Source organism: Paralichthys olivaceus, chromosome 8, assembly GCF_024713975.1.
Source record: "Paralichthys olivaceus isolate ysfri-2021 chromosome 8, ASM2471397v2, whole genome shotgun sequence".
NCBI lineage: Eukaryota > Metazoa > Chordata > Actinopteri > Pleuronectiformes > Paralichthyidae > Paralichthys > Paralichthys olivaceus.
Window position 1 is genome coordinate 25,367,033 of NC_091100.1, and position 18,325 is coordinate 25,385,357.

The 18,325-nt window shown below is 41.3% G+C and overlaps 1 protein-coding gene across 1 annotated transcript; it reads right to left on the reverse strand.

Annotated features, from left to right (window-relative positions):
- Nucleotides 1-262: 262 nt before the first annotated feature.
- LOC109627374 (uncharacterized) lies at nucleotides 263-17,895 on the reverse strand. The gene is made up of 14 exons (XM_020083875.2): nucleotides 17,618-17,895; nucleotides 14,004-14,049; nucleotides 12,468-12,612; nucleotides 12,312-12,369; nucleotides 12,079-12,160; nucleotides 9,781-9,896; nucleotides 9,201-9,369; nucleotides 7,726-7,856; nucleotides 6,940-7,014; nucleotides 5,195-5,224; nucleotides 4,954-5,022; nucleotides 4,701-4,832; nucleotides 3,210-3,338; nucleotides 263-2,613 (listed from the first exon to the last, which is right to left on the reverse strand). Exons 2-14 carry the CDS (start codon nucleotides 14,047-14,049, stop codon nucleotides 2,491-2,493), a joined length of 1,305 nt encoding a protein of 434 aa, XP_019939434.2. The 5' UTR covers nucleotides 17,618-17,895; the 3' UTR covers nucleotides 263-2,490.
- Between the last annotated feature and the right edge of the window lie 430 nt (nucleotides 17,896-18,325).

Below are 18,325 nucleotides of genomic sequence, written 5' to 3' on the forward strand. Positions count from 1 at the left end.
ACCATTGGTCAAAGTAGGCCAGCTGTGCATGGTTTCCTGTCAAGCAGTGTTTGATCTGTTTCATGTCATAATCCATGTAAACATGAAGTGCCATCACTGACAAACATGGCAACTCTCATGAAACAGATGTGGAATGTGGCCTTATGTCATAAAACAACCTTTTTGACTGGAATCTGAAATTAATCTTTAGGGAGCAAACTACCTAGCATTGAATCTTTCTCAAACTGTAGAGTCTCTACTCAGTTTTACACAAGCACTTCAGTTGAGGAACTCCAGAATGCCACTTTATTCAGACGTTACGTTGTACATAAAAAGCATGAAGAAATACAAAATGAGAGGTAGGAGGCCAATGTCAGAGTTCACTGGCAGAAAGTGGATGTGGAGCCCCAACTCCAGTAACATCCACAACCTTTAACTACAACTACACTAAGTGAATTATATTTGTTACATTTTACACACACACAAATATATTTCTATCTTTGTGAGGGGACTAACTATCTTGTAACGAGTATTGACCCCCAAACAGATCTTAAAAGGTCAGAACAAGAAGATTGGTCAAAATTCCCTCACCCCATATGGTCCAATAGTGGTCCATAGATAGAAGTACTAGTACACACACAAAATCTAAAGATTTTCAACTTAATGAAAACACAGTATGTCTTCCTGTTGCTACATGTTAGGATCATCAAAGCTTAAAACCACAGCTTTTATTTTGCTGTCCAAGTGAAAACTCAGCCAATAATATAGACGGAGGAGAAATGAGGCCACTGTCACCTTCAGGGTAAAAGCAGCACCACTGAAAATCATTGTATACATATCCCCAGATGTTCATATCACAAAGCTACATTTTCCGGAGTGAGATTTGTCTGGGACACAAGTATCAAAAGCTGTGGAAGGATGATGAGTGATATGTTTGTTTTTTGCTGTAATAGTAAGAAGGCAAGAGGTCACACTGAAGGCAGTCAAAGTGGTTCGTCTGGTCACATTCTTGTGGTTTAGCCGTTATTGGTTACAACAGCCACACTTGGCAGCAAAACCAGTTCATTTGGATGGAATCACAGTGTTAATATCTTCAATTTGACTGTGACACACAAATTCATAGCAACTATTAGCATATCCTGAATGAGCTGACCAAGGAGGCATAGGATCAAAAAACGAGGTAGCTATAGTTTTAGCAATTCCCTGGCATAATATAGGGCCTGGATTTAAAGTCGGCCCAAAAAAACCCTGGTTCACTATTTACCAGTTGGATTGTGATTAGCCAGTTCAGAACATGGACCTTGAACATCTAGTCATGTTGTAGCTAGGGCCTGTACTTGTAGAGTCGTATAGAAAATGTTTTAGTAATTCAGTCATTCATAGACTCGCTTCAGATTCACAAGAACAGCAAACCTGGCACCAGGTACAGTGCACCTGCAGGGGCCCCTGGTCCTGCTCACACACTGATCAGTCCCTGACCTGATCTATACAAAACTCACCGGCATTAGTCAGCAAATGTTAGCTGACAAGTCTGATTCAATGCACAAGTTAACTGCATTAGAAGAAAAAAAACAAACCTGACATCCTGCAACATAACAGACCCTGGACAGGGGGGAGCATAACTCTACTGTAGTAATAATGATACACAACCATTGTGTCACACACACGTGTTGTGTTGTACATCTGGTCCTGCAATGACCAGGTCATGGAGGTGTGTTCAGACTGAATGTGGAGCGACAACAATACTCACATGTATCTATAGATTGTGTGACTCTGGGATATGCACAAACTAACTAGCCTTTTGCTAGCTTCTGGTCAGATCCACTGGGCTGTTTGTAGCTCATACAAACATTTCCAAAGTGTGAACACACCTCAGGGTCCACATCTGTCAGTGAAACCTCTCATCTGAGCTGGTGTTAGTGAAAACTGCAGAGTGATCCTCAGTCTTTCTGCCACAGGTTTCTGATTTCCTTTTGCTACTCCTAACCTCTGACAGTTCATTTACTTGTTTCTGGTTTCCTGACATGTTCCATCAAAAGTCAGCTCTCGCTAATCAGATATGCAAAAAAAAAAGAAGATATCAACATGACTGAACTCAGTTAAAAAGTAGATTGACAACATGTTAGTGATGTGAGTGACATCTTAAACGTTTGGTGAAGTGAATAACCCAGTTCTTTCACATGCTAACAATTCAGGAAAACACTTCCTGTCTTTGTCTCGTCGCCTCTGCAACCTTAACCTCTGAATAACTAACTCCTAAATGTTGACAGCTGTAAAACTGCTGTCCTAGAATCTTGCAGCAGATTTAATACTGCAGCCTAATAACTCTTCATTTTAACTCAGTTGGGGGAATTAATGCTGATCAAGGCAAGGAGGCAAAGAACAGAATCTACGCTGTCCTTTTATTTCCAGCGGCACAATTTTGCATCCCTGATTTGAACAGAGGGATGCAGAATGGTGACAGGGCACTGTAACATTAAAGGAAGGAAGCTGCTTCGAGAGTCAGCTTTCCTACAGGAAGTTGGTGGAGCTGTTGGTTCCATCGATCTGGAACTTGTGGTCACCATCTGTGGAGCTGAGGGTGTTGGTGGAGGAAGGGGGCACAGGAGCCACGGGATAGGATGCAGCTTCAGCCTGAGAGGTGGAAAAAAAATACATTTTCCCCCATTTATATCAGAAAATCTGAAATGTCAATTTTTAAACGATTTTTAGATCTGTCGCCAACCTGTCATAATATAGGAGTCACGTGGGGACAAAGAAAATCTGAGGGCTAATGTAGTATGTTCATTTCCATGGATTTATTTTAAATTCTTCTGTAACAAATGTGTCTAAATATGCTATTTCTAATATCTTGGTGTCTTACAACCCATCAGGGAGTCCTGGCCCTTTATTCGTCAACAAATGCACCAGCTCACCACGTTTTTGCTTCTGTTCCCTTATAAAACTGAAGCAGAGTAGGTGGTCCTTCAATGTGATGTGGTCCACGACAAATTCTTGTCAGTAATAAAAAAATGTGACCACCTCCAATGTGGTCTGAGGGATCGGATCTCAAATAGGTGTGGTCTCACTTAGAGCTGTCCACTTGTGATCAGATTACTCAGGATGGATGTTAATGTCAGGTCTGTGTGTGTGTGTGTGTGTGTGTGTGTGTGTGTGTGTGTGTGTGTGTGTGTGTGTGTGTGTGTGTGTGTGTGTGTGTGTGTGTGTGTGTGTGTGTGTGTCTACCCTACCGCTGGTGTAGTCAGCAGCGGTTCTGCAGGTGAGGAAGCCATATTCCCCATCTTGACCTCCTCCTTAAAAGGTTCACTTTGTGATGCCGGTGGAGCACTGCTATACATGACTGGAGCTGGAGCATAGCCCTACACACACACCGCAAACACACACACACACACACACTGTTATCATATTCAGGGATTTCAATCAACTCTCAATCCAATCACCAGAGCACAAGAAAACGTTCTATGTAACCTGACCTCACCATCATTGATCACGCAGCAGTAGCAGGGTGAGCTGCTGGGTCATTTCCACACTGAGCTGCATTCACAGATGGACATATTCTTGAATCTGATTTTATACAAATGATGTTTGCAGGTTTACAGGTCACAGATAAGCTGAAGTTTGCTAACACCTCTCTACCCTGACACAAGACTGAAAACTGCCTCACAATAAATGTTAAATTCATTCACAGTGGTATGCAGCCACTTGTTGGCTGGTTTTAGTAATAACCAACTAAAAACAGATGCACTGAGACATAAAACTCATTAGTTTTTAAAACCTGAGTATTGATACAGCTGCAGGTCCAGATGGAAACTAGAAAGTCACTCAGTGGAGTTCATACCACTGCATCATACAGTCACCTTATGAAACCACAGGTTTATATATGAATCTGCACCAAATTGAAAAATGTTCTATCTCACAACTTAAAAGAAAGTGAATAAAATAATTCTGGACCTGCCCCCTGATCAGGAATTGTAATTGATGAGTTCCTTGGCCGTGTCCCATCCTTCCACCAAGTTTTGTGGAAATTCATTCAGTTGTTTTTGTGTAATTTTGCTAAAAAACAAACCAACCAACGTACAGGGGTGAAAACATCCCCTCCTTCGCAGAGGTGATAACAGATTTATTTTCCTTCCACCAAGTCTGTGATAATCCTTCCAGTAGGTTTTGTGCAATATTGCTAACAAACAAACGATGAAAGATGAAAGCAAGATATAAGTAGTAAATATACCTGCTCGTACTAGCATAATTGCTCTTTCTTTTATTGTAAATGAATGGGTACTGGGGCAATATGTTAATAAAAAAGGACACTGCACCAGGCGAACAAGGTGTAAGCTCACCTGACTGACTTTTTACAGGGGTTGGATTTACTCCTGTTTAGGGGATTTCATTTTGCTCCGAATATTGTTTCTTCAGTTTGTTTGTTTTACAGTAATAAGCTCTATGGAGACCCACTGTGGTCAGAGAGAGAAAAAGCTATATATTGAGGTCACATTTTCCTACACTGAGCGCTCTAAATGCTATTGTGAGCGAAATAACGAGATATAATTTGTTCACACATTTTGAGTCATTTGTGCACACAGAGCAGTGTATATACAGAGAGCCAGCACCACAGACTTTATTCTGTCATTATCACTTCTCGAAAGTCGTAGAGAGGCTATGAAATCTGAATTGCACCCAAACACACCACATACAATACTAGTGATCAAAGTTAAAGATCGTACCATTGGAGCTCCAGGTCCGGGGGGATACTGGCCTGGTGGTGGACCATTCCAGTGTGGAGGCTGGGCAGGGACGCCCATAGCTGGACCAACAGGATAGCCAGGGTTCTGTGGTGGGTAAGCTGGGTTAAAACCCTGTAGAGGGAGACACACAGGAAATTAGCAGTCCAGAGGAACACAAAGCACAAGCCGGGCCAGACTGGGCCCATCAAGTCTACACCAGTTTACGAAAGAACGCTCGGAGTGTGATACTAACAGGGGAGGGTGGGGGGCCGTTCCACTGTCCTTGACCAGCAGCTGGAGGCGGAGGATAGACTGTAGGAGCCTATTCAGGAGAGTGCATGCACACACATGCACACACACACACACACACACACACACATTTGAAGAACAAATACATCAGCATTACAAAGTCAGTTCACCAGTGATTTTAGTGAGCCTTGTTGACCATGAAGTTATTCATCACTACAGTGACATAATAAATGTGTGTTATATACCATGCCGGGGTTAGGGCCTTGGTAGTACACCTGCAAACACAAAAAAACACTTGTTAATTTAGTAACAAAGCATCAACAACTTACAACCTAATTCTCTGTGATATGGTATTAAACTTAAACTTCCTTTATTGATCCCACAAGGGGAAATTCTTTTTACACTCATGTTTTTCATTTTATACATGCATTAACCCACAATCCCACACACACACAGAGGGCTCAAAGACATGCACATTTTTTTGGAGAGAGATGGTAGAGTGATGGGCAGCCCCAGGAAAAGCGCCCTATGAGCAATTTGGGGGTACGGTGCCTTGCTTAAGGGCACCTCAGCAGTGAACTGAAACCTCTCCAGCTACCAGTCCACCTTCCATGCTTATGGTCATTCATCTTGAACCGGCCACCCTCCGGTTCCCAAGCCAAATCCTTATGGACTGCGCTACTGCTGCCCATTATTAACACACTTGACCAATCAGAGAACTCATTCTTCTTCACGCCCCTTACCCATTCAGACCCATTTCCACCTGTCCTGAGTCTGGTTGGGCCAATCACAACCATTTTTCTAAAATGGGGCCAGTTTGATACAGTGACTGATGGTGGAGCAGCCAATAGAATTTTCATTAACTAACCGGACGGCTGCAGCTAATGAGCAGAGGTCTGTAATCCAGACAGCATTAAACAAACTGCACACGTACATCACACATCTCTAGCTCTGCAACTGTTAATACCGCCCCGTTGGAAATCAACAATGAACTGAGAGGATCCAGACCCACTCTTAAATATGAAATGGTCGTTTGATGTCAGGCTTCATTATGACACACTGCAACATTCAATTCAATTCAATTTTATTTATATAGCGCCAATTCGTAATTTACATTATCTCAAGGCACTTTACATTTAAAGGTCAAGACCTTAAAACAATATTAACATAGAGAAACCCAACAGTTTCCACAATGAGCAAGCACAGGCGACACAAAATCCAAAATACCTCTCCGTCTCACCCACTGATCTGGACAGCGATAGTATTCCTCCTTATCCACAGCCACAGATTTTACTCACTCTTATATTATGTCTACAGAGACAGCACTGACATATCAACATGTGAAATTTTATGCTGCAACATAACATGAAATTTATGTGGCTGCAGATATTGATCCAGTACTGCTTTTGTTTTTAACAGTGTTCCTTTTTCGCATCATAATCTGAAATGTCAGTCTAATAATGCCAGTAACAGATGATTTGTGAATATGAACAGCAGAAAAAGCTTGAGCAGGATAATCACACTGACAAATTATAAAGGATCCCGATTCAACTAATTCATCTGTCTGTGCCTGAATGTTACTTGAAAATGAAAAGTTTCCTATAGCGGCAGGTCTGAGCTGCTGCAATAAGAATCATGGGTAACAAAGGTCAGTTGGAGATTGGAGCTTGTGTTGGTAAAATACTCAACAATAATATGTTTAATGATGAATTATCTGGCTACCATTAACAGCACTTTACATCAGATCAGAACCATCTTTCACCGCTCAGTACATAAACACTGATTATCCTGTGGCAATTTTGAATTGTCTGGATTTTCTAAAACAGCAACACCAAAACCTTAATAAATAAAATCAAAGTAATGATCGCATTTTAAAAGGGAAAAACCACTGCAGCATTATGTACCCGTTGTTACCTCACAAACATGTACATAAAGACATGTTTGTGAGGTAACAACACCCATGACCGAAGGAAAGTTTGATTCATCTCACCGGCCCTGGTTGTCCAGGAGCACAGTACGGAGGAGAAGGCCCAACAGGAGGAACATGGACTGTATCTGGTGTCATCTGGAAAAAAGGAGACAATGATGCAACTGATTAATTCAGGCCTAAGACTAATAATTACTGTATTATTTAATGTCTATTGATTATCCAATGAAATAAATATTTTGTCCTTAAAGTGTAAAAAAGCCTTCAACCAAGAGTAGAAAACCGTAATCTATTCAGTTGACACAGCAAATCCTCACATATGAAGTAGTGGAGGTATTTCACACTTATGTGGACAGTCTCATACATCTTAAATAAATTACAAATATATAAATTGCATATGTATGTAAGCCAAGATGTTTACAGCTCTTAACAGCCTGACTTTCACAGTGAAACACAATGATATGACGGACACACTATTTTACTAAGATTCAGATATTTGTACGACTGAAGTTTCACTTTGTTGACTCAGGTAAAGAGATTCAAATGTGGATGTAGAATTAGTTCAGCTGTAATGTCTGTTGTTTTTATCTCTGACCTTGTAAATCCTCACAAGGAAACACAGCAGCAAGTCATGATAACAAAATAATTTATGGTAAATTCAGAGCCTACAGGTGAATGATGGCAGCTTATGAAATGATAAATGAGCATTTCAATTTCAGGGCAAACTTTAATCCCACAAAATCCTGTTCTGTCACATTTAAACTGTGACTTTATTCAATAACTGAAAGTGTATGAAACCTGTAAAACACTGTTACTTCAGATCTACTTGTCTGTGTCGACTGTTAGTACCTGAAGAGTCGCAGCAGTCGTGCTTTTCTTCTTGAAAATCTTCTTACGACAGCAGCAGCAAATCCCAGCTGGGATACCGAGCAGTAACAGCAGAGCCAAAAGGGGGTTTCCGTCTGTGGCCTCCCGGCGGTCTGCAGTGGAAAAGGAGCAGGTTGTTTGTCTCATATCTTTAATGATGGTGTGAAGGAAATGAGGAGCAAATGAAAAACATCACCTCCTTGGTATGGTAATGTGATTCTACAGCATCACAGTTAAAAGCAGCGTCAGGGACTTTCTATGTTTCAGTTCACTCATTAGAAACTGGTTTGTTTGTCGTACAACTATTCTCACCTCAATTTGATAACATGCTGCTGTTTTCATTATTGACAACAGGTTCTCGTTGTATCCATTCGTTTTAGCAAGCTCATCCTGTTTCTGCTTCTGGCAGCAGCATCCCACAACACCAGTGTCCAGCTTACGTTGCCATTATTGTTATTTTTTATATACAAAAACTGTACTTTCAGTGTCAGCTACCACTCACCACAACTAAAACTTATCATTGACTCCCCCTCCCCTCCCCAGGAGAGAGTTAACAGTAAAACTCTGAGTTGTGGTCTTCCTGCACCATCTCACATACCTGCTCATTAAAACATCATTACTCACTCTCCCCTTTTCTACTGCATCAACAGCTTTCTGACCTCACCACCCCTCCATTTTAGACCTCGACCTGTAGCAAAATAGCAGTGCCGCTCTCATCTTGCAAAACCACCAACTCAGATCTGCTTCCAGGTTTTGATTCAAATTAAGGTCACATGTAGCTTCCAGCTGACAAACCCACAAAATCCAAAATACCTCTCCGTCTCACCCACTGATCTGGACAGTGATAGTATTCCTCCTTATCCACAGCCACAGATTTTACTCACTCTTACATTATGTCTACAGAGACAGCACTGACATATCAACATGTGAAATTTTATGCTGCAACATAACATGAAATTTATGTGGCTGCAGATATTGATCCAGTACTGCTTTTGTTTTTAACAGTGTTCCTTTTTTGCATCATAATCTGAAATGTCAGTCTAATAATCCCAGTAACAGATGATTTGAATATGAACAGCAGAAAAAGCTTGAGCAGGATAATCACATTGACAAATTATAAAGGATCCTGATTCAACTAATTCATCTGTCTGTGCCTGAATGTTCATTGAAAATGAAAAGTTTCCTATAGCGGCAGGTCTGAGCTGCTGCAATAAGAATCATGGGTAAAAAGGTCAGTTGGAGACTGGAGCTTGTGTTGGTAAAATACTCAACAAAAATATGTTTAATGATGAATTATCTGGCTACCATTAACAGCACTTTACATCATCACTTAGAGATGATGCTATAAGAGGTAGGTATGGGACCATTAAAGCCTGGTTGGTCTTATTATGTGTGCTTATAATTTTCTTCCTGCTCATGGTCAAATTCACTGACTGCAGACCAGTGAGGGGGCCCACCTGTCAAGTCCATCCTGGTTACAGACACCAGTCGGCCTTTGCGGTCCATCAGGGAGTATTGTCCTTGATCACTGTAGTTCACATGTTTGATCTCAATATTCAAGGAGTGGGTCTGAACCCGGTCCCAGTAATCTGGAAGGTCCTGGGACACCGGAGCACCATCACGCACCTGAGAGAGACAAAGTTCAGTCAGAGCATCACTCAAGATCACCAGCTCCAGTTTCAGCTCCAACTAAATGTAACAAAAATAAATATAACCCAAAAGGGCTTTCAAAAATTACATTCACTCCTGTATGTATTATTATTATTGTTTCTTTGGGTCAACTGACAAACTCATCATCTTCATTTAATCCACTTCCGACTTGAATTTGGCACTAAATTACTTTAGTGAAGAAATAAAATCCACTTCCCGCAAAAGAGTCTGCAGGATTATCACATTCAACAATTTAGCCAGGTGCAAATTCCTAAATATTAATATTTCCAGTACATATGGGATACAGAGACAAGTGCAACCCCCCATTTGTTCACCTTTTAAAGCCCATCCCCTAATCCCATCCATCCATCCATCCATCCATCTCACCAGTGTAACGTTAGCGCCCTCTCCAGAGAAGACGAGACCAGCATCGGCCAAGTCAATGCCCTCCAGCGAGACGTAGAGACTATCTCCCGCTACACACTTCAAATAGTTACGTCTGGCTAGAATAGAGAGGAGTAGAATAAAGTGACAAAAAAATAGAGAAAAATAATGGGAAGACACGTTATGTGGAAATGTAATTCTGCTTTCATCCTGAGACTTTCAATGACCGACTGGGCAAACGATTGACACATACAGAGCACAGGAAAAAGCTGAAGCATAAAACAGACTTTGTGTCACGCAGAGCACCTCACTTGGATTAAATAAATATCTATTCTGTGATCTGTGATGTGTGTTTGCTACATTATCACCACACTCACCCCTAACTCTCAGGTTTTATTTCCCAAATAATATTAAAGAAAATATAAAAATCAACACATCACACTAAATAATGTATACACTTTAGTTCATACATACCTACAATTGATAATCTTGATGGAATTCCACTTGTACTGTGTTGTTATAACATCACAGCAACCAATCAGAAAAGCAATGATAAAAGAGAACCTTCATGGCTTCATGACAGTATTCAGACCCCTTGACTCTCCTTTACATTTTATTTTGTTGCAGCCTTTATTAAATATATATATATTTTTTTAATAAATTAAGCTCAGGTTCCTCCAAACTCTCTTAATTTCTGAGATATTTCTGCACTTTGATGGAGACAACCTATGGTTAGTTCTACTGCTGACTATGTGCATCAGAGCAAAAACCTTGATATGAGGAGAAAGAATCTGTCTCAGAGACTGAACCTTGTGGAGCACAGCTCTGTGGAAGGCTACACAAACTTTCTGCTGAAAGAGCCGGTTCCCTTTATGATTAACAACCAGGTGAATGTTGCAAGGACAAAACAGGATCTGAAAAATGCTCACACTGGTTCTTACGCAAAAGCTGAGCTCTATAAAAACAAACGTCAGAATGTGCACTCTCGCAGTGGTGAATTCAAGCCAGTTTGTTGATCCACTTTATCATGAACATTGAAACCAGCAGTGTTATTTATGTTTTCAAAATATAATTGTCAAAGATATAAAACAACTTAGAAAAAATAGTGCTCCTCAAACCATTGATCAGCAGGATCATTTAACATTCATGATGTGCTTTGCATTCATGTGCACGGTTCCAGGTGGACTGTGATTTACAAAGGGAACATTGCATGCACACAGTTTTATTTTTTGGCGTACATCATTTTTGGCTTTTGTTCGCAAGTAAATTTTAGTATGAATGTGCCCTGTTTGATAAGTAAGGGCCCAGGACTCTTCTTAGAGCTGACCGTCAAACTGCACAATGTGAGGAGAAGGGCCTGAGTAACGGAGGTGACCAAGAAGCTTGTAGTCATTATCAGTCATGTGGCTGAGCACCACAGATTGTGTGTGGAGAGGGAAGAAACTTCCAGAGGAACCATCATCAGTGAGGCACTCTTCCTAATCGAGGATTCACCTTCTGACTGACGATGACCCTACACCGAGCCAAGATGATACAAGAATGGCTTCGGCAAAACTCTGTGAATGTACTTGAGGGGCCCAGCAACGGTCTTGGATCAAACTGAACATCTCTGGGGAGACCCAAGAAAATGGCTGCCCACCGACAGTCCCCTTCACACCTGACAGAGCTGAGCTCGAGAGGAGAATGGCAGAATCCCTAAATCCAGGTCTAAAGCTTTTTTTATATCCACAAAGGCTGTAAATACTGCTACAACTAAAAACTGAGAAAATAATAATAATGTCAAAGTGACAGTTTTTCTGTTGAATACATTTGTAAAATTCCATTTTTCCTTTATCATTATGAGATACTGAGTGTAGATTAATGAGGAAAGTGATTTTAAAAAAAGTTTCAGCATATGGCTGTAGTATAACAAACTGTAGTCTGATATTAGCAGACATCTGAGTGAGTGAATTTCCATTTGGAAAAAGGGATGTAAATAACACCTTTCTACCTTTTACAACCACTCAAAGCAATTTACACTATAGGCCACATTCACCCATTCACACACACATTCATACAGTGGGCAATAAGGGGCAATTTAGGGTTTAGTGTCTTGAAGTGGAGGAGCTGGGGATTGAACCCCATCAGAAAGGTGAACACCTACTGTAGCTCTTCCCCCTGAGCCACAAACACCTGAGATCATGTTTGACATCAGACTGACATTTAAGGGGGTATGGAGGAGTCTGGTTAACACAAATGATTAGGGTAACGCCACCACGGGTTATGAGCATTCATGGATCATATAGCACTCGGCTAACTTACTTGTGACAGCCACTTTGAATGTGGAGATCTCTTTATTCCAGAAATCCCTCTGGATGTACGTCCCCTGGTCTTCATAAGTCACCTAACAAAACCATACAGACCATATGAATACATTGTGAGTATCAAACATCTCAGGCCACACTCTAACCAGGTGTTTTGTTTTTGACAACTTTTGAAAAAAATAACAATTGACTGGGATTTTGAGAGAAATAATCCAAATGATCTTCTGTTACCTTCTCAATGTACCAGCGTCGATCAGTACCTGTGCCAGACATCCGGCCTTTGCTCAAACTGTGAGGACATCAATAGCCAAATGTAAATACATAAGTTAAAACATTAAACCATTCTGTCCACAACCAGAGCATCAGGTGTCCCTGACGGGTTCTGACCTGGTCCTGCCTTTCTCCCAGTAGACGGAAGTCCTTCTGGGATTATCTGCTGGGATGAACTCCAGCTTCTCACAACTCTTTGAGAGGTAGATCTTCAGCTGGCGACCATGCGCTAAACGCTCATGGTCATGGCTACTAAACGACTCTAAGACAAAAGCAAGAGGAGAAAGACAATGAGGCACAATTTCTGAGTGCTAAAATTATGTTGTTTTTTTATTTGGGGTTAAGTCCTTTGTAGTGGTGGACTTATGTCCTTCAGATTTGTACTTCACATGTGTGACAAAAAATTGTAATATGCAGCCACAATGTGCATATTTTAAATTGTTTAGAATTGATACTAATGAAATACTGATGGCACCATTTTTAGCCACAATACTAATTATAACATCTAAACATTTGAATTTATTTGGTAGAAATGTCCCCACCGGGTAATACATTCACAACAATACCCGTATAACAAATTACACAGGACAATTTACAAAAAAAGATGTTTAAGTGATGATATTGTTTGACGCAGTGTGCTACCACTGATGCACACACATTTACCAAACAGGTTTTGTGTTTATAAAACAATGAAACAGACGACATACCAGTGAGCAAGTATTGTAACTGAACACCGTTTAACGACAGGAACACCAACTAGTGCTGCCTGCGACCATATTTGTTTTGCATTGTAGTTTGATGCACAGTTTAAATATATTGGTATAGGTGCTTTCAGGTATGGGCATGGTTAAGTTATTAGGGAAAGATAACTATTACAGTTAATTAAACACAAGTGTTGCACTTGTAACCACACGACCAGTGATGTCATAGCGTACAGACACACCTACCGTCTTCATCTCAGTTACTTAATGACAAAAAACCTTTGCAGAAGTATTTCAGCTGCCGTGAAGTTGCTGCATTTATACTTAACGTGAATCAGCATGCACAGAACCAGAGACAACATGTCTCAGACTTTATTCATCTATTTAAAGTCCAGTGTGTAAGATTAAGGTGAAAGGGATCTATTAGCAGAAATTTAATGTAGAATAATCCTCATGATGTTTTCACTAGTTGGTTTCATCTAAATTGTATGAATTGTAGTTTTCTTTACCCCAGAAAAGACCCTTTATATTTAAATACTTTATATTTACATCGAGGGGACCCTCTCTACGGAGGCTGCCATGTTTTTTACATTAGTCCAGACTGGACAAACTAAACACCTTTTGAGTTTTTATGACAATTAAAGGCTACCACAGGTTCTTTTTCATGTTTGGAAGGAGAGGGTGAGGTGAGGGGTGTTCAGCTGCAACATGCAATTTCAACCCTAGATATCCCAAAATTCTACACAATGTACCCTGAATGTGAAAGTTTAACTATTTCTCACATTTCTACACCCATCACAACCTCTTGCATGAGCAAGGTGTAAATGAGGCAGAACTCACTATATGTCACAAATTCCTATACCTGCATCCCTGCCCTCACTGACTGTGTTAAAGAGGACTGCTCAGTAGCTGTCTTTGGTCTTGAAGGTAGGAATGATGAGACTGTACTCACCCACACTGACGGCAGCAGCCAGCAGCATCACAACAGTCCACATCATCTGCAGGCACACACACAAGAGTTCATGAGACCCAGTCTATAATGATATCAGTGTAGACAGAGAGCCAGATGCTATCTTTTAACATTAATTGAGACATTTCAATAGAAACTGAAATGTTATCCTCATAGTGGCACTAGATGAAAAGTCAGAGGATGACCACAGTCATTTGGAGCACAGTTTCTGCCCCTGCAGTCCCACTGCTAACGTGGCTAAAAATAAATACTAATCGTGGCTTTAAAAATATTCTATAGTTATTAATCACCTGCCTTGGTGGTAAACTGAAAATGGCTACAACAATAGATAGTAACTAGTGGTTATTGTGCAACTCTGGTTTCCAAAGGTCCTCTACAGTGATTTCACTGAATCTAGATACATTGTTCTCAAATGGGTTGGGTTAATTCAATTATATTTGTTTTACTTCAAGATACCACTGATTAAAATGAACATGCCTCATGGATCCACTGGGGTCTTTTTTTTATCTTTGAAATGTTGTGATTTATTAGCTAAAAGAGCAATCGCAAAATTCTTCAGCACTATATACCTTATCTACCAAATACATTTTGCAAATTCATGTGTTTTTCTTCAGGAGAGACATTTAATTGGTTCAGAATTTTTTGCCCCATTTAACCTGACGGTATGTCATTTGAAATGAAGGTTGTGACAGTTACATTTTTTCACTGGCCATAAGTATAACCATGTCAATTATCTACTCAGGCCCTGGACTGGTGTGTGTCCGTGTGTGTACATGTGTCTGTGGGTCAGTGTGAGAGGAGGAGAGTGGAGCCAGGAGGACGCAGTATCATTTGGAGCAGTGTTAGTAATATGTTTGCATACTTACTCACAATCTACTCTGACATGGATCTCTATAGTAAAGGGGCGACTGATAAACTGCTCTGTTCAAACATTGACACGCGACACTCAGAGAAGTGAGAAGCGATAACATCTGTGTGAGGCTTCACTGCACTGTCTGCTGTTTAATCGTAACAGTTAGACCTGTCGACCTGTAAAGGTTTAGTTTCATTCATCCAGTGCAGATGGTCAAAGATATAGACCGACTGTTGATGGTATCTTTGACTTTTAGCGCCAATATTTAAATGAGTGCACGAGGACACATCAACCCACAGTAGGCTCCAAAACTGACCCTAATACAAAAAACACCATTTCTTTGCTTGTGTCATAAAAAGTTATTTTCATTCACAACAGACCTCTGATGTCTTTACTGTCACAATATTACCTGGCCTTGTTCAACTTAAAAAGGATGCCAATTACTTCACTTATTTCTTATCACAATACAGCTGTAAAATACAAAAGACAGTTTTAAAATTCTAATTAGGATTTAAATCAGGTCAAACAACAACAACATGTTTCATGGCAGCTTATGGTATTGACAGTATAACCTACCACAATAAAGCTTTGATGGCATTCTCAATTAGTTCTTGAGCCAAAGAACGATCAGACTTTTTGAAGAGGTTTCCATCAGTCTGGTATGTGTGTTCTCAGTTTGCACCTGTCTGCGTTTCAGCTGCTCCCTTTCTATTCTGAGGGAGTGCTGCATCTTAATTTAGTAGAACTGCTCCAGTAAAATTTCTCACGCCACGCTGCCTCTGTAAAAAGCTGTGCAACCAATGTCCATCAATTAATCACTTGACAGAAACGGAATGGTCATTTTGTGGTTGTGAATGAGAAATCAAACCAAAACACCACAATCAATAACGCTGCCATCTTCCGCATTTGTAACCAGTCTACACAGAAGCTATCAGGGGATGATGCAGGGGTATCAAGGTCCCTCCAGTACACACACTCAACCATCATGAGTTAGCACATTGACACTGGTGTCTGCCTTTATCACCAAAAACTCTCTGTCCTCTTAGTCAGTGTCATCTGTGTGTATGGCTCCACTTTTTCATGTGGAGTTCTTTGTATTCTTTTTGTTTTTTCATCTGCTGTGTTTAATAAGCATCATCAACACGCCCACTGGCTCACAGAGAATCCTGCAGAGGATCTCCTACTGTGCTCTCCTTCAGACTTTCTGCAGACTTTTTACTAGGTGGCCAGCTGAAGAAACTCCAGAGGCTCTAACTCGGACATTTGCGTTCTGATATACAGCCCTTGCGGAGAGACTCCAGAGGATCTCCATAGCTCAGTGCATGTCTGAAAGCGACTCATGTTAGCCGATGGGACATGGACCAAACTAAAAACAATCAAAGTACATGTTAAATAAATGTTTGATTGGTCGAGCACGTGTATCGGTGGGACCTTAATACTGCAGCTCCATCCCTTGCACTCTAACTAAAAAATGCACAAAATGGAATCGGGACATTCATTCCTGGATGGTGGTGGAGACGCGTCGTCCATCTTTATCTAGAGTCTATGTTGTGATTAAAGGTCCAGCGTGTAAGATTAGGGCGAAAGGGATCTATCGTCAGAAATGGAATATAAAATATCCTAATGACGTTTTCATTAATGTATGATCACCAGAATGTATTAATTGTTGTTCTCATTAGCCTAAAATGAGCCCTTTGTATTTACATTGGGAGCGGGTCCTCTCTACGGAGGCCACCATGTTTTTTTACAGTCGTCAGTTTTTAAAGGTCCAGTGTGTAAGATTTAGTTGAAAGGGATCCAGTGGCAGAAATGTGAATATAAAATAATCCTGGTGATGTTTTCACTAGCATGTTTCATCTAAATTGTACAATTTTTGTTTTCTTTACCCTAAAATGGGCCCTTTATATTAAAACACTTTCTATTTGAATCAGAAGTGGGTCCTCTCTACGGAGGCCGCCATGTTTTTTTTCGTTCAAACTGAGCAAACTAAAAAACCTTTTGAGTTTGTATGACAACTGAAGACCACCTTCATGTTCTCCTTCATGCTTGGATGGGGAGCTTGGGGTGAAGCCACTAGATGTCACTAAATCCTACTGAACCTTTAAATCACTGGACACTAATAGGGCTGGCTCTCACACTATGCAGGACATTATGTGGAGACGCTCCGATTGCTGCTGATATATCGGGCAGTACCAGAGAGCCTCACAGGCCTTAGAGAGGCCCTCCCTCAGTGCTGTGAGACCCTCCGGTCCACCCCCTGAAACCTCCGGTCTGCTGCACCTTTGTCTCGGGTCGTGATTCCGTGATTCCACGGTCGCGCGCCGCTGCTGCGAGACATACCAGAGAGGCGTGGCCGCGTGCACAAGCAATTACACGTCAGAACAACTCTCGATCGCATCCCTCCATTATCAGAACATAGCGGGGGCGCGCAGCTTGGAGGCGGACAGGCCGGACCGAGCCTTCGCTGGCGGCGGGACCCGGGCACACGCCGCTGCTGAGGGCGTTTCCGCTCGGTCCACCGGTACGCGGATCGCGTGGGAACCGGTGGATGAGTGGAATGTCCCCGCGACAGACACACACACTCTGCGTGGAAACGAGTCCAACCGGTTTGAGACCGTGGACGTTTCGGAGCAGGACATGTCTCCATCGAAGTCGCGTTTCGTAAAGAAGACATTCAAAAAACACACACAATGACACACAATCTAAGATACACACAAACAACGTGAAGCCTTCAGCCTCTTACCTCCTCTGTGCACAGTCCGTCTGTGCTGGGTGTGGGTTGTGTTGCAGGGTAGTGTGTCTGGAACGTGTTGCAGGCCGGGTAGTGTATTTGGAATGTGTGTCTGTGCTGCAGGGTGGTGTGTCAGTGCTGTGCAGACATGGCAGCGTCCTCACAGTCTGGAAGGGTGGAGTGCTGCCTTCACGGAACCGTCGGAAAAAATCACAGTCCCCACATTGGGACTTGGCTGGTTGGAAATCAGGGATCCAAAATCATGTACAGAGCAAGAAAGAATTCATTACCTGGCAACATACAAATCGTGTTTATGGACAGAGAGGGGGGGTTATAACTTAGGAGGGAAATTCAACTTTAAACAACACTGTTTGCACCTCTCTTGAAAGCATGTGCATATCAATCTGTGGGGTGATCTTGTGGAATGCACTGGGTGATGAAATCAAACATCAACAGTAGTGAGGAAGGGGAATGTAAAGCACGTTTAGGGTGATACTGTTATTGGTTCCTTATTTTTCACTCTATAAGGGACAATAGTTGGTGCATAACGGACAATGGTGTAATCAGGGGGAGGATCACTGCGGAGGAGGGTGGATTTATGTGATGAATTGAATTATTGATGTATTGATATAGCTAAGGGTTAGGGCTGGACAAGTATTGTTGCTTCTCCCTACTCTTTTTCGGACATCATTTGTTCATTTATGTTTCATATTGAAATAC

Coding starts and splice junctions, on each gene's coding strand:
- LOC109627374 (XM_020083875.2), bottom strand. CDS start 14,049: ATGATGTGGACTGTTGTGATGCTGCTGGCTGCTGCCGTCAGTGTGG. Junction 7,015..7,725: donor CGACTGCTGCGACTCTTCAG/GTACTAACAGTC, acceptor CCTTTTTTCCAG/ATGACACCAGATACAGTCCA. Junction 5,225..6,939: donor CTCCTGGACAACCAGGGCCG/GTGAGATGAATC, acceptor TTGTGTTTGCAG/GTGTACTACCAAGGCCCTAA.